Genomic DNA, 21171 nt, shown 5'->3' with positions numbered 1-21171 from the left:
GACAAACATTTCTCCTGGACACGTGTGGCAGGGAGCAAGCAGCAATGGCACATCCAAGCCTGGAGCATACGACCTTGCCCTGCCAGTGCTGGCAGGACAGGGAGAAGGCCTAACACGTAGTGAGCTATGAACACATTTAATTTTCCTTTTCCTGTGACCCGCTGAAGCTATGCTCGAACAAGCGTAGGTTCACTTGTTAACTCCAAAATAGAAGATTCAACGATGAAGTTCACAAAAGAAGAGTAATTCACCCCAAGTGACTGAACAGGGTCATGAGGAATTTCGGGTCCCAGAGTTACATCGGATAAAAGAACATGCAGTAATGTAGCACCAGAGTAAAAACATAAAGTTTCCTTTTTTTTTTTTTTTTTATTTTTATTTTCCTTGTGCGCTGTTCCACTGTATACATGCAACCAAATACTTTCGCATATTAAAAGAAAACCGTATATACATATAGATGATACATATTGAAAACAGTGATGTCATATAAAGATATTGCATTTTGTGATTTGTGACAAGAAATTACATCCATTTGGTAAAATTTATTAGTCAAAAACATTCTTATCACCACTTTGTTGCACATGTAAAGAAATCCCACACCCTTTAGCCCCAAAGGAACAATTAAACAAAAACAAAAACAAAAATATAAACACCACCAAAGAAATCCAACCGGGGAAAAAAAAAAGGGCATTCCAACAAAATAGGTCATGGGTTCTTTTTTTTTTATTATTTACAAGTCTTGTAAAACACCGTTCCTGTATGAAATATACATTCAGATATTCTCGACAGCAAATTACCTCAACGATAGAACACTGTATCCTTTGTAAACTGATATAGAATTTTAAATATTTTCCTTTTTTTTCCTCTTTTTTTTTTTAATTGCATTTTTTCACGCTTTGGTTCCTGCAGGGAAATATATATATTTATAGATATTTAAAATAAGTCCAAACAACTCTCCATTCTTTGCATACGTCGACTATGCGACAAAGTAGAGCTCATGACATTTAAAGTAGACAACAACAAAATTACCATATTTACATTGTTTGGCTTCTGTTTAAACTCCTCACTAGTCACCTTTAAACGAACATGCAATAGAGTTTTTTTAATCATCCAATGTTAGTGCATTGCACAACTCCAAGTTTCAATTAAGTGTTGTGTGGTATTTGCTAAACTGTCGTTCTCCACAGGTATTTCCTGAAGAAAGTTTGTGAGCCAGAAGCCAGAAGGTTAGTTTCCTTTATGGAGTTGTTTCTTTTAAAACGCTGAAATTCACACTTTTTTACCGATTTATTTTTAGTATTTAAACATGATTTGTCTCCAAAAAGATGGCAACGCATAGTCTGTTGTCATAAATAAAACAAGAGCTAATTAAATTTTTCTAATTTTATTTTTTAGTGATTGTTTCTTTACGATATATGGCGAATTCATACCTGATTTTTAAACGTAAATAATTAATTCTTTCATTTAGGTCTTCTCTTCCCTCGCCCCCATCCCTCCCCACACCCCCAAAGGAAACACTACTATAACCATCACTACATCCATATTACAACTACTCGCGGTTGGCCCCGGGAAGGTGTAGACATGATATCCCCCCCTTTCTTTAATTCTGTGTGTCTGTGTGTGTGTGTCTGTGTACCCGCCCTTCAATCCTTGTTCCAAACCCATGAACAATGGAACACTGCCCCTAACCCAGATATTTTCCTAAGGAAGAACAAAAGATTATTTCTCAGAGTTTATATTCTGCAGTGGTCCTGGCTGGGTGAGCCCGAGCTGGCAATCTCTAGGCAGCTGTTCCACAGCAGCACAGGGGCGAGAAAGGGCCGAGGGTGGGCGAGTCCGGGGATGGGGAAGGACCGTCCCCGCCCGTGCCTGCCGAAAGCGGTGGCAGGCTGAGCCGCAGTGCCTGGAAAGGTAAGAGGTATGGATTTTGCACTCAAAGGTGACGTGCACGTTTAGAAATGGATCCCATGTGTGTCAAAATCAAATCGATTCCAGTTGATATGTAAATATATATATAAAAGATCATCGTCGCAGTTCCAGAGTAGGTTTACATGTGTGTAAAACCTTAGATTCTTCAAGTCCCGTCAGATACACACCTCCTTCCTCCACGTAACCCCGTGGCTTGACCTTGTCAAGGGCGAAATCTGAATTTAATCTCGTCTTGAAAAACGCTATGAGTTTTAGAGTAGTGGATTAGCTGAGTAATATTGTAATCGGTCCCTGTTAATTTTTTTTTCTTTCATTCTTCTGTTCTGAAACCATATTTTGACTTGACGGTCGGTCAGATTGAGCATTCGGGAGAGCTGGAGGCGTTTCTCTTTGTTTATGTAGACACTGAAGAAGAATTCCCTTTCTAACTCTCTAATCTGGTATTTGGTGTATGGGCATCTCTTTTTACGTGTACGTTGTCCACCTGTGGAGCGAAAAAAGGCAGAACCATTTGAGACCCGGCGATGGCCGGCGGCGGGGGCTGAGAAGGGTCGGGGGGCTCTCAGGCAAAGCACGTTAACGTGGAAAAGACGCCTTTTGCCCGCTCCGGGCTCGGCACTGGTAGGTCCAGGGCTCGGCGCCAGCCCTCCGCCTCGGCCGGTGCGCGCAGCCGGGCCCGGACCCACCGGCACAGCCCGGCTCCTGCAGCGCCGCGGCCCCGGGCAGCGCGCAGGGCGAAACCCCCGCCGGGACGCGGGGATCCGGCCTGGCTTCCTCCGCGGGGAGGGCAGCTGCAGGAAAGAGTGGTGGCGGGGGGTTCTTGCGGATTTCACGAGCCGGAGGAAAGCCTTTGTAGGCTGCTCCGCCGGGCGCCGCCACGCACGGGGGCTGCCCAGGGAGCAGCCATCACCTGGCTGCCCGCAGCGGGCAGCGCTGCGGCGGGCGGGGGGGCCCGCGCCCAACCCTCCCCGAGCCCGGACCCGCTTGCATCTCGCCCTCCTCCGCTGGCTTAATCCCGTCTCTACGTCCCGAGCAGAGGAAAAGCCCCAGAGCCCAAGGCTGAGGCGTCTCCTTCTCCCCCTAGCCGGCTGTTTTCAAGCACGTTCTCCACCACATCGAGGTATTCTCCTCTCGATTAGCCATTACGGTTTTAAAGTTCATTAAGCAGAATATAAAAGGTTTCAAGGTTCAGGAGCTCTTTACATTAAACGTAGCTGCTATCCCTTTAAAAACTTCCTTTTCTGGTACAGTTCATTGTCGAGGTATTTTTTCCCCCGGCCGTATACTAGCTTTGCCTTTTAAAAAGCCCACATAAAAAAATCAGACTTTGACAGATTGAATAACAATTGTAAGTAACAAACTGTTGGACAGAAGGCAACACGTAATTGCCACAGTGCCTTAGTAAAATGGCTTCCTTTAGACAAAAAGGCCAGCTTTAGGTTAATTTGCTTCTTTTAATATATTGCTACAGTTCAGGCGGCTACTTTATCTGTTAAACGCTATTCTAGCGCAATCGTTAAAACGGCAAAGGCTTTGAATCCAGCTCCTAACTAGACTTCTGGTGCAACACATGGCTTTTATAAAATCACTGGATTACATTGATATCAAAGGAGTCAGGATCTCCCTTTTTTTGCCGAATTTACAGACGCACAACTAACGTTATTATATTTGCAAGAGCTGACCACTGAGCTCTTTTCTTTATTATTATTATTTTAAAAAGCAGGAAAAAGAGAAAAAATGAAAAAAAAAAAAGGAAAAAAAAATTTAGGCATCCATTGCCCGGTGGGTATTTCACGGCCAATTTCAGCACTAAACACGTGATCTCGCCTTTTATAACAAAGTTTTGTTGGGGGAAATCTAAAGGCCCTTCATAAACCTTATATGCTTATAAAACAGCATATAAAAATTTAACAGCGGCGGTGCGCTAGATTTCAAGCTGCCTTTCCTAAAAGCGCTCCGGCGCTGCCTTTATACGTACTGGAACTGCCGGATTTCTCCTCATTGTTGCCGGAAGATGACTCGGGGCTGCTGCTGCTCTCCGGCCGCCTCCTCCTCTCCTTCTCCGCCGCCGTCGCCGCCGCCCTGCCGCAGCCGCCCTCCGAACTTGAAGTTGCCGCCGCCGCCGCCCCGGCGGCCGCGGGCGCCTTCTCGCCACTCTTGTCTACCGGGTAGTCCGCCGAGGCTAGGTTTTCCGCCGTGCCATAAGCCGTCTCGAAAAACTGGTCGAAAGCCTGGGGCAGGACCCCGTTCCTGCCCACCGTGCTATAGAAATTGGAGGAGACGTTGGTGCTGGGATGGTAGACGTTAGCTGTGTTTTTGCCGAACATCTCGCCCATGCTAGCAGTGTTGGTGGCAGGCAGGCAGTCTCTGTGCATGATCTCCTCTGCGGAGTAGCAGTGGGGCAGATTATTCCTGGGGTGCCATTTACTGGAGGGATCAATGGCATATTCCCTGAAGGTAACTTCTCTCACAGGTTGGACCTGGGGTAGGTTGGAGGAGTAGGAGTATGTCATAGGGCGAGAAGACGGGGTTTGGGGCAAAAAAGAAGGGAGGCTGGAAAAATCAGGACCCGAGACGTAGTAAGTACAACTTGGCAAATACATGTTAGAGGAACAAGGAACACGCTCATCAAAATCCATCATTAGGGCTACCTCGGCTTCTCCGCATTAGCTGAGCTTAACATGATTCTGTAACGCAGCTGCCCCTTTGAAGCGGATCCGTGGAGTAAGGGATGGGGAGACGTAGGCTGACGTGGAGAGCTCTCCCGGCGGCGCAGGGAGGTGCGGTCACGTGGCCCGACGTTGACATTGACGAGCGGCGGGCCCGGGCCCCGCTCCCTTTGTGGCCGTCGCGGGGGAAAGCAACAGCTCGCCGGCAGCGCCCAGGGGCGAGCCGAGCGCGGGTGGCAGGGAGGGAGCCCCGGGGACACACAGCCGCCCCGCCACTGCCCCACACTTAGCCGCCCGGCCCCTGGCACCCTCTGGCTCTGGAGCAGAGAGGCTTATCAATTCCCCCCAGGGTTAGGTGAGACCTTTCTGTTTGTTTGTGGGCTTGCTGGGGCGTTCGGCGGCTCGCCGGCAGGCTCCGAGAAGGAGGGCACCGTAGAGATGCACGCACGCTTTCTTGTGGAATGGAAAGCTGCTTCCGAGGAGGAAAATGCTCCTGAAGAAAACGTCCTTTTTATTATCATTCCCTTTTTTTTTTTTTTTTTTTTTTTTTGGGTTCTGTTTGAGCTTTCCCTCCTCCCCTTGGAAAAAAAAACCACCAAAAAAAAAGAAAAAAGCCCTCACTCTTCAAGGTTTTTCTGGAAACCTTTACAAGGAAGAATGTGCCAGGGTCAAGTCTTTACTGATTTTCATGGTGAATAGATTACATGCTTGCATTCATGTTCACTTCCGAAGCGCTTAGTGTCTTCCTTCCCTTACTTACATATTAACCTCAAATACCCCGCGCAGCTTCAGCCAAGCTTTACTGGAGGTAGTTAACAATGTCGGGTCCCCAGGATGCAGGTTTCCCTTCCTCACCCCCTCCAACTCGTCCCTTGCCTCGATCGCAACGCCAGAAAGCCAGCAAGCCCTGTAAAGTGCAGACCACGGAGCTAAAGACTGTTTGCTGATCTCTCCGCCTCAGCTCTGCAGCTAAATTCTTGGAAAACCAGTGGATATTGGGCTACCCCAGCTTGACAAATACTCCGAGTTTAATTGCCAGAAGCCTAGTTAAAATTATTTGACATACTGTTAACCCGTAGGAACAAACTCGTCGTACCGAGATACTTTCCTTTTAGCTTTGTGTCGTCGCTGAAGGCTGAGACCCAGGGAGACCTATTTTAAAAACCTGGTTAAACTTTTACTATTGTTGCATGAAAGGGATGATATAGAAAGCGGATTGTACAGGGCAGAGACTAAAAAGTACTTTTCTGCCAATAAAAATGCACACCCCACCGAATGAGCAGAGCCAAAGAAAACAGAGAAATACGCCAAAGAATACAGCACCTTTTGAGGCACGGACATCCCTAAGCTCTCGGAAAAAGTATTTTTTTGCTATCCTGATGCTCGATTTCAGAAAAGAAATATTTGAGTTCCGGCTGGATTTCATCAAAATAGAAAAGCAGAATGGCAAAAGGCTATTGTGAAGTCGGTACTCTTAGGAAATCAGACGTGGTTCAAGAGCCATGCCCCCGTGGACTTGGGAGGCTAGTGGAAGGGAAACGAAAATGTTAGGGAAATAATATTTGGATTTTCCCCCCCTCTTCCTCTGCAGTGCAGTGGAAGTATTTATATATCCGGAGAAAGTTCTCTAGTAAATTCTGGAGATCCTCGGTATTTAAATGTCAACATCGATTTGTTTATTTATTGCTTAGCTTATCGTAACCGACTCAATAACAAATCTAATCATGTTGTGCAGAGAGAAAATATTCTTATTATGCATTTCCCCTACATTATAGTTAACTATTGCGTTTGAATTCAAGCTGTAAATTCAATATTATCAAGTAATTACTTTGTAGTGGAGTAAACTAATTTATTAGCATTAATGTTTATATGCCTTTTTCTTATTTTACAAGGGTTACCGTTCACAAATCAAATGCTCTGGACGTATCCCTGTAATGAACTCTTTATTTTGGTTTGCTGCAAGAACTTCTTATGCTTACTGCACGTCTGTGAGCTGAACTTGAAATTAATGAATTAATCTTCCAGCTTGACATATTTGCTAGAAAGTGGATGGAAAGAGATTGCATGTCGTCAAAACCGCTAGCAGAAGACTGCAGTGTCGTTTAGGGATTGTAAAAAGGTTTGGGGGCTTTCCCTCTCTCTTCCTCTCTCTCTCTCTCTCTCTCTTTTTTTTTTTTTTTTTTTTTTTGTTTTTTGTTTTTTGTTTTTTGTTTTTTTCCTCTAACTTGGGGTGGGGAAGGGTGTGCAAGAGCTCTGGTTGGCTTTTCCCTTAACTCTGTAATTTCGCTCGCATTTATTTTCTCCCCCCCCCTTTTTTTTTTTTTTTTTTTTTTTTTTGCAAGGGGTGGTCGTGGTGGGGTGGTGGGTGGAGTGGACTGGGGGGTCGGAAGCCCTCTTTTGGTGTCCGAACACTGGTTACTTTCCCTGTATACCCGCACCGTTCAATTCCGTCGATGAAAACCTCTCCCCACACCCTGTACACACGCAGACACTCCTCCCTTCGAACAAAAAGGAATGTATAAGGATTTCAGTGACTTTGAGATAACAAAGGCGCCACCATTGCCGAGCCTCGCCCCGCCTCTGTGTGATGGCAAACAAATTCTTGCACTTGTATTAGGGCTTTTAAGGCTATAATTGAACACGGCGCGTCTAGGGGAACCGAAAACAGTTCTAGACTGACCTGCGGTTTTATAGCACTTTGGCAGTCAACTTCAGCTTGTGTCAGAGCAGACATGACAGAGCTGCCCAACACTTAATCGCGGGACACCACCTCCTCGGACTCACTGCAGCCGCCCTCTTGCATTTCAATAAATTTCAAACCTTGGGGCTAGAAATGGGGAGCAGGGCTGGCACAGGTTTGTATGGGGCTCTTCGCCGCTCCTCTCTGCAGCCGGGACTGCGGCGCCGTGCGAGGCTCCGCCGTGCCAGAGGTCGGGGCTGCGTCTGGGAAACAAAGGGAAATTAAGGCAAGAAGGGCGAGAAGGCAGCTGGAAAGAGGAGTGTGTGTGCGTGGGTGTGCGTGTGTCTGGGCATATACGTGCTTGCACAGCATGCACACGTGCAGCCCCGATGCCTGCTTTTGAATCGCTCCAGCTCTCTCCCCCACCTCTCCAAACCAGGCAGCCTATTTCTCTTCGAGCGGGTTTGTGGCGCAGGGGGACCCCAAAATGCCTCCGGGTGCCGCCTGCCCAGCCAGCGGGAAGGGTGATGGGGAGAGCCGAGGGGGGCACAGCTCGTCTGGGTGCGAGTAGACACCCAAGGCACAGGCTGTTCTCTGCTTTATTTGCTGTTAAATGGAACAAGAGATAATGTACGCCTAAAGTCCCGGAATGTGTGGGTAATTGCAGGGAGCCTGCTGTTAAGTTGCTGTGTTCAGCACAATTATCAATGTTGATTATTTGGTCTAATGTTGAATTGCTCTTTTAATACAGTAATTGGGACTTCCGCGTTGAGGAAGAGGGAAAACCGAGCCTTCCTCTCGCTAACCTCACTGAGAACAACATAAACAAAGGCAAGCATTTCGTTTGGAGAAGCAAAATGCATTCGTTACGCCTTCCCATGTATTTCGACCGGATTAGAGAGGGTAAAACCGCTCTGAATTTGGAACCTCTGCTGCAGGACGGTTTTGCAAAGGAGAAGCGTGGCCAAGAGGTGGGGAGACTGCTACCCATAGCTAAGCTAAACAAAGGGAGGAGAAAAAAGCTACATCTCTTCTTTGGTGGAATATAAACAGACCTAGGACGCCTCGATAGTCTAGCTTTTATATATACAGATGGCGTGCAAAGGCAACTGTTTAACTCACTACTGCTTCTCCAAAAGTTCAAGTTCTATTGTATCTAAATTGTTGTCTTTTTGTACCGGGCTTTGCTTGAAAAAATATTTGAAGCCGACCATTTACCTTGCCAGTAGGGTGGGTGCCTCTAATTAACAGGAGGAACGTGTGCTAGAAAGAATTTGCGTCAAGAGAAGCTAATTAAAGATATTACAGGATCGCTGGCTTCAGTCTCTGCTGCTTCTCTCGCACAGGGAGGGTGAGGGGTATTACGACTCGAGCAGGAGAAAATATCTAAGGAATTAGGACAGTGTTTTCTAAAACTGATGGTTGAGTACAGCCTACAAAGGCTTATTAGAAAATCATTGCATTAGGGAATTCGAAGTGTCGCTGCCAACGAAAAGCGCACCGTCTTCCCACCTTTACCAATGCAAATAGGGACACAAGGCGATAATTCGTCACAAAATTTGCCAGGAATCCAGGGTCAGAAAAACCCGCTGATTATTTGGGTTTTAAATATCTTGGGCTCAGAAGTTCTTAAAAGACGCTTCTTTTCTGTTTGCTGTTTTGTCTGTTATGGAAAGAAGCTATAAGTTTTGATGGGTTTTTTTTTTAAACTAAATATATTTCCGTAAGATTGCTATAGAATGAAGTACCATAATAGCTAGCTAAATAATTTAAATAATAGGTGAATTTTTATATCTTTTTGTATGTGTGTATATATCGGTGAGATGGAAGCCCCGTGCTGTGACATGGGACAGGCTATTTATTTTCCAAAACATGAGGCGGTGTGGTTGTGATTTTGCTAGGAAACTGCAGAATATGTGTAAAGAGATGTAAACAGAATTCAATGTATATTCTGACTTTTTTTTTTCCCCCTCATTACATTATTTCAGAGGCTTGAACATCTCAAAAGGCTGCACTCCTCTGGGCTAGAATACTTTAGATTAATTTTTAATATAAATTAGCCAAATCCTTTCCTCTGTCACCCTCTGTGTCTTTTTAAGTTGCTGAAATGAAGAGGGTGATTCTTTTTCCTACCAAGCCTCCCGTCTAGTTTGAATTTTAGGATTAAACCACTACGAATATACAGAGATGTACTCGGTTTTGGCAACCAATCGTGATATTTTGCATCCCTTTGAGCTGATGAACGTCTGAGGGCTCTCTGACTATGATAGCTGCAAGTAGCCGAAATATTGTGGGCTTTTTTTTTTTTTTTTTTTTTTTTTTTTTTTTTTTTTTTTTTTTTTTTTTCCAGGAGAGAAGCTACCTCTAGATAGAAAAGTTCATGTTTCGGTAGCTATTCTCTTGCTCACCAGCAGACAAACGAGCTGTTGTTCCGACAGCGCCTTCCCAACGCGCGGGGAGTCTCTCACAGTGTCGTGTCTCCTCACCCCCCGGTTCCCCAGACCTGAGTTCCAGGGTCCCGGGGCGCTGAACCCCTTCACAGCGTTTACACTTACTGCTCGGAGCCTGGTCCTGAAAGACAATGCTGTTTGGTAATAAGACGGAACCAAGAAGGAGTTTTCTCAGACCAGCTAGTGTATCAGAAATTGATTGACTGACGATGCTTCTATAAATGTCTCTTCTTCTCCCCTTGAACACTCTCGGAGGTTTTCCTGGCACAGGAAAACATACACACAGCACTCATTTTGCCCCCTCGTCTATCCAGATACAGGTGCAAGAGACTCTTAGCAAATTTAGTCTGCGGGAGAGGGGTGTCTAGAGCCAGCGGCGGGCTCTAAACTGGTGCGAAGGCAGATTTCCTTGGTTATGATCCGCCGGCACAGAAGAGCAGGCACTTCCCACCCACTCCCACCCAGACTCACAAAGCACCCTGTCCTTAGCGCCGTTTGTAGTGAGCAGGTACCAGTCCCCTTTAGTGCCAATCTATTTTATGAAGAATTAAGCAGAGAGGTTCAGGGGAACATCCCCAGTGATCCCTTGAAAGTGAGGTGCTAGCTATCGACAGCTATCCCTGCAGACGGCCATATCCCAGGCGATGTTCCCGTGCAAAGTTCACCCGCAACCGAGAGTGCCGCTATACTCTACACATAAAAAAAAAAAAAAAAAAAAAAAAAAAGAAAAAAAAGAAAAAAAAAGAAAAAAAGGAAAAAAAAGTCCGCCGAAACATTCCTATGTCAACTTACATTTAAAAGTATTGCTAGAATCTATGCCTTGAACTTGACCTTAGATTTGTTAATCCAGGAAATATATTCAGTGAGATGAAAAAATAATCCTATCGCGTTGCTTCTGGCAAAAGAGTATTTTCTTTCTACTAATTCAGGATCTAAACAACACACAAGAGTTGTGAGATATCTAATGTTCCTTATAGATTAAGCACAGAAAGCTACAGAAAATGAAATGCCTTAACGCCGAGACCAGCCTGTCGTAGCTTGACTGTTTCTGAGATGCCGAGATCCACACCATGCCACAGAAATTCACGTCAAGGTAATTGACTGGGATTCTAAGCTAAATTGAATTTTATAGGATATAAGGTTCTCTCTAATGCACATTAAATTTTAACAATGATTTATAAAGGTATTTCATTTTTTTATTTAATTATTTTGCCCAACTCGCCAAGAAACACATCGGATTTTACTGTACCACTGCTAACTTTATGGGAGAGCCTTATTCACATATCGTGAAACCCACCGAACTAAAGCCATTTCTTCATCAATGCTTGCTTTAGGGGCGGGTACAGGAAGTATCGCTATACCGAGAATGTCAAATCAACGACTTCAAAGCTCCAACTCCATATTTTGATGGACTCTCAGAATTGTGTTGTAATTAAGGTACCTGTACTTGTGTAACATTTATAGGAAGCTGTTTGTATAACACGGGCTTAAAGTACGTGCTGCAATTTAGGATGCAATCATACGTCCATGTACAGCTTAGCCAGCTCGTCAGGATCGTTTCTTGTCTCTTCTCTAATATGTAAAGCAAGGATACCCATAAAAACAGCTCTTTCTCTAAGCCTAATATGGCTGCTCTTGCCTGTGCCCGGGTGGAAGCCTGCTCACTGTCCCGCTTGTTTCCCTTTCCCGACTTTTCAACAAGCGCTGATACTAATATCTCTCCTTCCAGAAATCGGGGGGCATAAGCATGACAGATCCACATTGCAGAGTCCGGGGGAATTCGGGCAAAATATCCAAAATGGGACCAGGCGAAGTGTGGTAGTTAGCATTCTTTCTCTTTCGGTTTATTTTCCCATCAAGTTCATACAGCACAGTATTTAGAAATACTCACATATTTAAATGTAAACCAGACACTGTCTGGAGACGAAGTCCATCCAAGACTGCTTTGTAATCATTTTTATATTTTTTAAAATTTTTTTTTTCCTACTCGAAGGCATTTAGAGGCCAGGCTTGAAATAACTCGCTTTTCTATTAGTCCTCACCCAAGCCGACCATATAGGTCGTTTTATACGGTCAGGAATAAATGAAAGCAATTTGCTTTGTGCGCTCAAATCAAGGCGATTACGACGAGATTCAGATTAATTAAAACTGACAGGTTACAATGCCCGGCTGGAATTTTTCTCTCTAGATACGCACAAACAATGGCGAAAAGCAGACAGGTTAAACATCCTTCCCCGTATTTCTTGCATACACAGCCGTCCACCCTCCTCCCCTGCACTTGAATGATTAAAACAATTTCAGAGGCAAGTACATGGGAATAAAACAACCGGCGATAAAATCCAGGAGACGTTTTTCCATGCAGCCTGATCCAGCTCTGCAATACAACACGGCACTGCGCGAAGCCAAACAACCAGCAGCTCTATCTGCAAGTCTGCTCTCGTCCTGGGCTCTGAACCCAGCCTCTCCAGAAGCACTTTCCTGCCAAGAGCCCTCTTTGCTTCCCACCTATGCTACAGAGGAAAGCAGCATCCCTGAGGAAGGTGGAGCCGGCACCCAAGCTAGGAGAAAGAGCCTTACTTTTCTCCACGAGCTCTTCGGCTCTATAAGCATCAGCTTAGGCAGCCGCCTTCCCCCAGGTCCCCGAAGGAGAAGCGGCACCTCGGCCTCATACATCGTGGGAGAAACGGAGTGGGGTGGGTGGGTGGGCTGGGGGGGATGGGAGAGCAGGGGCCTGGGAAACTCTCTACAAAGGCCTCCCGAATGACTTTGCTCCAGTCATGCGGGGGGCTTCTTGAGAGGGGACCGGGTGGGTGTTTGCTGTGGGCTTGTTTGCTTAGTTCACCACCGAGCAGGGAGAGAGAAGAAACACTGAGCCGCTTCCAGGAAGAGCACGAAAATCTTACCCCAGTATCCAGAAGTCTCTCGCCTGTGCAAAAATATATCCCCATGGAGACTGACAGGATCCCGCGCTGGGCTGTAGATCTCCAGTTCAGTGAGGATGGATTACATATTTTTTTGGTTTCCTCTCTTACAGATTAAATATGCACGGTCCATCAAACATTCCTTCTCGATTTTTCAGTGTCTTGGGTTGCTGTTGATTTGGGGGTTTGTATTTTTTTTGTTCGAGTTGTTGGTTTGCCTTTAGATGGAGAGAAATCTAGCCACTGGGGCACATCGTCCTTCCTGCCAGCTTCAGGCAAAATGCAGCGATATCACAGGCTAATGACGATTATTGCCGTTATTATTAGTACTACTATTATAGCTATTTATTTTTTCCTCTCTCTCTTCCCCCCCTCCCTTTCTCTCTCTCCCCCCTCTCTCTGTTTCTCTCCTGGTCCCTTAGGATTTCCGCTGGCGATTTGCACACAAGGTGATTGCAGGAGGCTAAAATGCTGTCTAATTCCACGGATTCCCATCGCACGAGCAGGAGAAACGAAAAGAAAAAAAAAAAAAAAAGAAAAAGAAAAAAAGAAGTCCCAGTGTTTTTGATCACGAGACACCGGCCGTTCCTCCCCAGTACACCCCGGGTCACAGTACAGTAATGACCGTGGGTTGCGCGTTGTAGGACTTGACCTTTCCTACGTAGAAGAGGGCGCTTTACGCTAAGGGGAGGGAAGGGAGGGGGAAGCGGCGGGAGGAAGAGAGATGCTCTCTTTGGGGATGTTTGATCACAGTTCAGATCTAGGAACGGGCAAAGCTTCTGCCTTGCAGTACGCCATGTTGGAGCTATTCACTGGAGAGAAAAAAAAATCTTTTTGGGGGTGCGGGGGCGGGAAGGAGGCCGAAGGGAGGAGAGAGGAAGATAGGCTTAATGAACATTAGCATTTCGTACCCTAGTTCATGAATCAACTGCATTCAAGGGGGAGGGGGCCCAGGGGGCAGGGAAAGGCTCACGGCGTGGCCAGAACACCCGCGGCCGGACCCCCGCAGACGCGGCCGGGGCGCATGGGCGCGTCCCGGCACCCACCGCCCCACAGCCCCCGGCCCGCGGGGAAAAGCCGCCCCCCGGTTCCCGCCCCCTCTGCCTTTTGGGCTCCTTTACCGGCCGAGAGCGCGCAAGGACATCTCCTCAAATCCTCATGAAAGTGCATTGAAACGCATCTAAATGTTATGAATGGCGACAAACGGCCTTTTAGCGCCTGCCAATATTTTTTTTGTATTAAGCGCTGTCTTGATTTTATTGCTAACGCTGCCCACGGAGAATGCTGAAATGCACCAGGAATGGGATTTTATTTACGCTGTAGATATTTTAATGTATAGGCGAGAGGCCGAGATTCTTTCCCGTTCTCTCAGACATATATATATATATATATATATATATATATACCCGTTTTTCTGGAAGTAATGGGCGATTTTCTGAACACTTCAATATTGAGGACGACATTCCGGTATTTAAACGGGAATCTTTCTGAGTGAAAGGCAGCCGAAAAAAAAATAGATTTAGAGTTATTATTTTTCGGAAATATGCTCCTGTCAAGGTTTATTTCCCACAGCAATCCACCTTTGCTACAGCCAAGTGCTCTAGGCGGGGATAGATTAAATACCAGATTATTTGCTGGGTGGGAAAAAGTGTAACATTTGTTATACCTGTCTGTCCGCGTCAAAGACATAAGGACATTTTCTACCCATGGGAAAACTGAGGGACCCACGACGCCAAGAATCAGGCGATTATAAACTACCATTTCCGAATACTGGGAATCAAAATGTACGTCTTTGAATCCAAGACTGAAAGTGAGCTACGTGGAGATTGAAGTGAAACGGAACTTTTTTTTTCTTTAATTATATTGCGTGTTTTGCTCTACGAATGAAATGCTGCTCTTTTTTTAGTGCTCCAATAAATACGCTAAATATACAGTAATAACTTGCTCCCTCTGTCCCTTGCGTCTCTCTCCACAGCTGCTAAAATATTACACCTAACGTTCTTGATTCAAGGGAAGCTGAGAAAATAAAGACTGTACGACGTATACATACGTTTTGTTTTTTAATTTTGTGTTTGTTTTCCTTCCAAATCCTTCTTCCGGCACATTTTCTTAACGTTTGCAAATAAAACTCCTTGCACACGTAACTCTAGACAGCAATCCCGGCACAGTAAGTTCCTTACCACCATTTTAAAACATTCTCTGTAAAGTGGGGAATATAAATAATAATTCTCTCTGAATCATGTGCAAGGACGGACGTTGTGACTTAATGTATCACGTTGCTTAATTATTTTCGCTGGTGATAATAATCACTTGTAAAACGTATTAGGGATGTATTTTAGGACTCTGGCGGCAGATTGGTGAGAGGGGAATATGTAGTACAACAGCAATTTGTACTTGAAAATGTATGTGCCAACAGCTTTTGGACGGTAAATGAAGGTAATAAATAACATGAACACACACACACACCCCTACATGCCCGCTCTCCCCCACGCTCCGAGGCCACATCTACCCGGCCAAGGGATGGAGGGATGGAGGCGCGGACGGCTACGTGGGTGCAGCCGTGGGTAGGCAAACACGCGGGACCACCGAAGCGAGGGCAGGAGTGCACGCAAGGCAGGCGGAGAGTGGATCTTTCGTGGCTGGAAAGCCACAGACACCACGCTCTTGGTTTCCTGAGTCCCCGCACGGCCGCGGAGTGCTCCGCCGGCCACCTCCGCTCCGCTCAGTACCCTCTTCTCGGTGCCCTGGAGAGCAAGGCACGGAGCTCCCTGTCTGCTCACCTGTCCCAGCCACTCGCACAGTGGGACCCTTCTCCAGGGGCGCCTCGGGGCGCGCACGGCTCGGAGGCAGGGCTGGCTCGGAGCGGCCTCCCCGCGGGACCGGGCGCGCAGCCCCCGCCGCGGCCGCCGCACGCCCGAGGCTTTGGGGACACAGCCCGTGGGGTGGGGGCTCCGCCGCTGCCCCGGGGTCCTGCTTCCCTGACGGGAGTCCGCGCTGCGGGACAGGGAAGCATGACCTGCTCGTCCTGCTAAAGCCTGCGAGAGCCTCGGAGCCTCGACGCTGACTTAGATGGTAACAGGGGTCGGATCCAAAATGTTACCTTACTCCTGCCAGCGATCGCGAGTCAAACGCTCCTCTTTTTACCCTGTGAAATATATATGCGGCTGAGCTATTTGAACAGTAGTGGGAATTTAAATTCGCTAATCCACAGTCAGTCTTGAAATGCTTAGCAAATTTGAACGGTAGGTAGCTCAGCGTGAAAACATAATCTTCTAACGCCAGCTCCGATTAAAAGTTACCTTAAAAAACCAAACCAAACCAAAAATAACAACAACAACAAAAGACCCCAAACAAGCAACCAAAACCTGAGTTATACTAATGTCGGCCATGTTCTCTCATTGTGGGCTCCTTTCAAGGCGTACCTGAATTATATCGCTCTGGGGCACGGTCTGAAATTAGAAGATCCTGACTAAGGTAGGCAGGGTTCAGTCCTGTGTATCACCCCCAACTCCGACCTGAAGTACATTATAATTTGCGGCGCCTCATGCAATAATTACCAGTCTGCGAAATATAACGAAATGAACAAAATTATTCACTCGGAGCAAGGACAAGTGTAATTCACTAGCGGCCTTCTTGGGGCAATTTCTCTCAGGCGAAATCGTCGCAAGGAGACTGTGGCAAGGCGGCTGTCCCGTGCCTGCAGCCGAGGCACACAGCCCGTGGGCAGCAGGTACGGCCGGTGGGAGACAGGTCCCGGCGCTAGCCCGCAGCGCCAGCCCTTCGAGCAAGGTAACAGGGCTTCCCGCAGATAGAACAGCTCCAGCGCGGAAGGTTTCTGCCTGCACCAGTTCCGCTGAAAATCCCAGGCCGTGGACACTACTGGCTCCCCAGAGACTCCCCTCGCCCGTGGGCAGCCCAAGGCTCTGCCCGCCGCGGACGGGTGGGGTTGTGCCCGTGGATTTTTAGCCGTGGTCCCTCGCACGATGCCGCAGGCCACTGGAAGGCCGGGTGCTTGTCACAGGGGGCCGACACCCTGTCACCCGAAAGCACAACCGAGCTGCGTGGTCTGGAAACCGCCTGCCAATAATGTGACACTCCTAGGCTATTTTCGCAGCAGGATGGGATTTCTCGCTCAGAAATTCCCTGACCGGCCTCCGAAGCGATGCATCCTTAATTCCCACGCTCCGCGACCGCGGCTTTCCCGCGGCCTGAGAAACCACAGGGCTTCGCGGCCCGAGAAACCACAGCGGCTCACAGCCCCTGCGCGGCCGCACACGGCGGGAAGGCTAAACTCCCGAATGTAGGGCAAAGCCCCCGACACGAAAGCCTCCTGGAAAATAAATCCCGCTGCTGCAGGTAGTTTTCATGTCAGTTATTGCACGAATGGGTTACAGTCAGATCTGAGGGACGGAAATCGCTCTGTGCTGATCCCTGCAGAGGTGGGTCCTTTTGAATTTCAGAAATGTAAGGCTAGAAGCGTACAGCGAGCGCGGTATATGATACCCTCTAAATGTACCGTAAAGGTTCCCCAATAGCTCTAATTAGAGCTGCAGACCACCGCAGGAGACAGGCGGTTAAAGCAAACTTCTCTTTGTGCCCGACCAAAGTCGCCCGCCACTCCCTATCCCGGCCGGCCGGCGGCTCCCCGCCCCAGGCATCCCTCACCGGGCACCGGCTGAGCTCCGTGTCAGCCCCGCCGCTGCCCTGTCACGCCAGAGGCAGCGAGAGCACGGAGCACAGCCTGCGGGGCGCTGGGCCTGGCAGGTCCGCAGCGTTTCCCAGAGAAGTGCGCTGGGGCGGCGCGGCGCTCCCCGGGCGCGGGCGGCAGCGCTGCGCGGGCGCGTCCAGGTGCGGGCGCCACCCGCCGCTGGCCACGAGGTGGCGCTGCCGGCCCGCGGATGCCGCCGGCGCCAGGAGCTGTCAAAAGTCAAGGTCACAAATCGGCTTTTCCCCCCTCAAGGTCAAGGTTTCGGGCCTTCCCCGTCCTGTCATCGCCACGCAGGCCCCCCATCTCCCCGCCGAGGCACAGGCAGGCCGGGCGGTGTGCCCCCGTCCCAGGGGCAGGCCCCGGCCTCCATTTCCCGGCGAGGGCTGCAGCGCTGCGCTCGTATCATCCTGCTCTTGCAGCCCCCGTCCCCCAGCGCGGCTGCAAAACCACTGTTTAACATTACCGAAACATTTATAGTTTAGGAACGCTGGTTATCAGGCGTGCCTGCCCGCAGATAAACACCGCCAAGAAAAATAAAATCCACCATACATACACAAGCTACACACTGAAAGACAGTACTACAGTTATAAGACAGATACATTATACTTTTCTATTAAATGCGCATAGGAATGGAAAAAATAAGGTGTATTTCTTTCAGGTTTTATTACAGTGACTATTTTATTAACAGTATTAATACTACTATACTTCTACACGTCTTGGGTTTTCATTTTTTTCAGTAGAAATATATATAAAAAAGGGTGCATAAGTACATTTTCACAGTGCGCTGATTTTTTTTTTTTATTTACAAGATAGCTTCTTATAGTGAATAAAAACAAAATAATGTGCTGGTTGAAATAACTGATTGGATTAAAAGGTGCTGTAAAAAGAATCCCTAAACATTCTACTGCGGCCTCATAACAGACAATAAAGAAGGAGAAACTACTAATTACTTATAGATCAAATATAGATTACATAAATCAAAATACTTCTGGGAAAAAATGTATTTCAAAGTTCTTGGGTATTTTTTCCCCAGGCCATTTTTTTTCTACCTTAAAGAAATGCCAATATTAAAATATTTAAAATTTCCGGGGACTTAGAATATTAATTCTTGAAGATTAATTCAGGTTTAAAATAGGCAGAGTCCTTTAAAATGTATCTATTGTATGGTCTGCAGGAAAAAAAAAAATTAAAACCTCCAAACAAACAAAACCCCCCAGGTTAGATGACAATAATTCATCTGTGGAAAATAAAAAATGAAACCGAAAGACATCTCCAAGCAAATATTTTTCTTTCTATCCTCACTGTTTTGCGATGTTTAAATTTACTATCACGATAGATCCTCCACAGAACTTCCTTCATTACTGATGTCTCTGAAATCCTTATTCAGTACCTTCGAGGTTTATTATTACTTTTTGGACAATAAATGCATTGCTTAAAAACATACAGTAATTGTAATTTTTTCACTATGGTTTACCTGAGCAGTCATTCAACATACAGTTTGGATTGCAATGGAAGAAAACCAGATCATGTGTCCACATCGACCTCCTCACGTTAACCAGTCCTCGCATCGTGGCCACGAAGGGTCTTCTTTCAAATAGTAAGGTCTTAGAAGTATTTACAAGTTTCTCAGAAAATCGTGTCTTAATTGAAAGTGTATCTCTCGGAGCTGGGCATGTGGGCTGTACAGTCTGTCAAACTGGCTGGCTGTTTGGGATTTCAGGAGAACTGTCAGTTTTCACCATTTTGCTACAGCTATATTAAAAAGAAAAAAAAAAAAAGGAAAAAGAAAAAGAAAGAAAGACTATAATTCCAAAGATACAGATCTGTTGTTCTGAAAGAAGAGGTTCATTGTCTTTTCTCTTTTTAATTATTATTAATAATTACTTTAATCTGAACACACACAAAAAAAAAGAAGTTCTGAAACTCTCGAATTGCTGCTTCTCCATTTTTAATCCATTAACTGGTGGTCTTCAATTTGTTGATCACTTTTTTCTCTTTGACCCTTCTGTTTTGGAACCAGATTGTGACCTGTCTCTCTGATAGATTTGTAGTCGCCGATATCCTCCTCCTCTTGTCTTTGGTTATGAATTTATTTGTAGCATATTCCCTTTCGAGTTCTTTTAACTGGACCTTTGTGTAAGGCACTCGTTTCTTTCTTCCACGCCTGTACGAGTTCGCATCCGAGGGATGAGAAACGACGTCTGGAACAGAAAAACCGTGCAGGGAAGCGTTAGAAAATCGCTCGAACCGGTTAGGACATCTTCAAGTGGTACAAGGGTTAGGGTGAGAGCGCACTCCTCCGCCTGCCCCGCTCCGCTTTAGCTGCTAAAGCCCGGCTCAGCACTGGGGATTCCTCTTTCCTGGCCACCGCAGACAGCTTTTAGGCAGGGTAAGGCTCACTTCTGTCAGACAAATAATAACAAACCCCATGTAGCCTGGCCAGGGACTATGGGAAGGACCGAGAGGGGGGCTGCAGGGATTTACACAACTCGCGTACTCCATGGTCTATGGAAAATAATACTACAGACCTTCCCGCGGCCCTTTTCAGCTGTTTCCTCTCCCGGGGCCGGCGCCGGGGCCGGCCGGGCGAGGCGGGATGTGCCGTGCGCCGGCGGGGGGCGGGGGGCGGCACCGGTGCCGTTCCAGCGGCGCTGGGGCACGAGCGGACCGGGGCGGGATGGGGCCGGGGACGGCGGGCGGGACGGCGAAGGCTCGGCCCGGGGGGTGATCACGGAGCCCCGCCGGCGGGATACCCGGGAGAGGCGAGCGGGGCAGGATGAAAGGAAGAGACAGGGGGAGCCATGCAGGTGTATTACCCGGGAGGGTGGATTTCCAGAGGTGAGGCGGCTGGCTCTGCTCCTTGGGGCAGTACACTTGCCCGTTCCACCCGTTCGTGATGGCCCAAGGCTGGTAGCTGTCCATGGGGAGAAGGGGGTCGTGGCGCGGCTCGCCGGGGCCGCCGATGGCGGGCACCACGGGCATATCCAGATAACCGGGCACCGGCTGGTAGGGCCCGGCGGCGTAGCCCTGGTAGAAGGCGAACTCCTTGGCCCGAGACGTGAACTCCTCGCCGGAGACCGAGGTGTCCATGTACTTGTCGGCGAAGGTGGAGGCGGGCTGGGCGCAGGACTTGATGGCGTTGTGGTGGGTCATGCGACAGGGGTAGTAGCCGCTGCCGAAGTAGCCGTAGGGCAGCGCGGCGCCGGAGGAGCTCTGCACGGCGGCCGAGCAGGGGCTGCACTGCTTGACAGCGGGCTCGGCCATGCCGGCGGCGGGGGCCTCGCTGGAGCTGTAGGCGGCGGCGCTGGGGGCGGCCAGGGGCGCGGGGTGAGCCATCAGGTTGCGGCAGGGGTTGGCCGCCGCCGCCGCGAAGTTGCTGCCGGCGTGAAACCCGTCCATGTTCTTATTGATCTCATCCAGGCTGTTGTCGTAGAGGAACATGACGGGCTCGATCCAGCGGGGGTGGAGGAGCACGGAGGCTGTCATAGCCCGCTCCGCATTGAGACTAGTGGCTCTTTTTTAAAAGCCCCAAAGACTGAAAAAAGAGATACTCAATCTCCGGGACTTGACCAGGGCTGACGCGCCAGCGTCGCGCCAGCCCGGCCCTCATTGGCCCGCCCGCCCCCACGTGATATGCAAAGCAGCTGATAAACATCTGAGGGAATAAAGTGGAGATAATTAAATAACGCAATCAGCGCGGGGCCGGGTCCCGGCCCGGGGCGCGAGCACGGGCACGGCGTGGTCCCGCCGCGCTCCCGCCGCCGAGCGGGACGAGGGCGGTGGGGGGGGCTGGGCCGCCCGTCCCTCCTCCTTC

General features: G+C 48.2%; 2 protein-coding genes and 1 long non-coding RNA gene across 10 annotated transcripts; 1 reads left to right on the top strand and 2 right to left on the bottom strand.

Annotated features, from left to right (window-relative positions):
• Positions 1–837: 837 nt before the first annotated feature.
• On the bottom strand, positions 838–4949 carry HOXA11 (homeobox A11). The gene is made up of 2 exons (XM_063410063.1): positions 3908–4949; positions 838–2413 (listed from the first exon to the last, which is right to left on the bottom strand). Exons 1-2 carry the CDS (start codon positions 4569–4571, stop codon positions 2181–2183), a joined length of 897 nt encoding a protein of 298 aa, XP_063266133.1. The 5' UTR covers positions 4572–4949; the 3' UTR covers positions 838–2180.
• A 175-nt stretch (positions 4950–5124) lies between these two features.
• Positions 5125–14713, top strand: LOC134557275 (uncharacterized). Of its 8 annotated transcripts, XR_010082016.1 has the most exons (6): positions 6749–7908; positions 8030–8249; positions 10706–10821; positions 11063–11165; positions 11984–12421; positions 13072–14713. It is a non-coding gene; the product is annotated as an uncharacterized LOC134557275 (long non-coding RNA). The 8 variants fall into 8 exon arrangements; XR_010082014.1 differs by having other exon boundaries at positions 6748–7908; positions 11063–12421; XR_010082015.1 differs by having other exon boundaries at positions 6748–7908; positions 10706–11165.
• Positions 14714–17996: 3283 nt separating this feature from the next.
• HOXA13 (homeobox A13) lies at positions 17997–20971 on the bottom strand. The gene is made up of 2 exons (XM_063420706.1): positions 20174–20971; positions 17997–19558 (listed from the first exon to the last, which is right to left on the bottom strand). The coding sequence occupies exons 1-2, from the start codon at positions 20841–20843 to the stop codon at positions 19314–19316; spliced, it is 915 nt and encodes a 304-aa protein (XP_063276776.1). The 5' UTR covers positions 20844–20971; the 3' UTR covers positions 17997–19313.
• Between the last annotated feature and the right edge of the window lie 200 nt (positions 20972–21171).

Source organism: Prinia subflava, chromosome 1 (genome assembly GCF_021018805.1).
Source record: "Prinia subflava isolate CZ2003 ecotype Zambia chromosome 1, Cam_Psub_1.2, whole genome shotgun sequence".
NCBI classification, from domain to species: Eukaryota; Metazoa; Chordata; class Aves; order Passeriformes; family Cisticolidae; genus Prinia; species Prinia subflava.
The sequence above is the reverse complement of the archived record's forward strand: the minus strand, read 5'-3'. Positions and strand labels throughout refer to the sequence as shown.

What these genes read in the sequence shown, in the direction of transcription:
- HOXA11 (XM_063410063.1), bottom strand. Translation starts at nt 4,571, where the DNA reads ATGATGGATTTTGATGAGCGTGTTCCTTGTTCCTCTAACATGTATTTG. An exon ending in GGAGAAATCCGGCAGTTCCA is followed by an intron (nt 2,414 to 3,907) that starts GTACGTATAAAG and finishes TTCGCTCCACAG; the next exon opens with GTGGACAACGTACACGTAAA.
- HOXA13 (XM_063420706.1), bottom strand. Translation starts at nt 20,843, where the DNA reads ATGACAGCCTCCGTGCTCCTCCACCCCCGCTGGATCGAGCCCGTCATG. An exon ending in CTGGAAATCCACCCTCCCGG is followed by an intron (nt 19,559 to 20,173) that starts GTAATACACCTG and finishes TTTCTGTTCCAG; the next exon opens with ACGTCGTTTCTCATCCCTCG.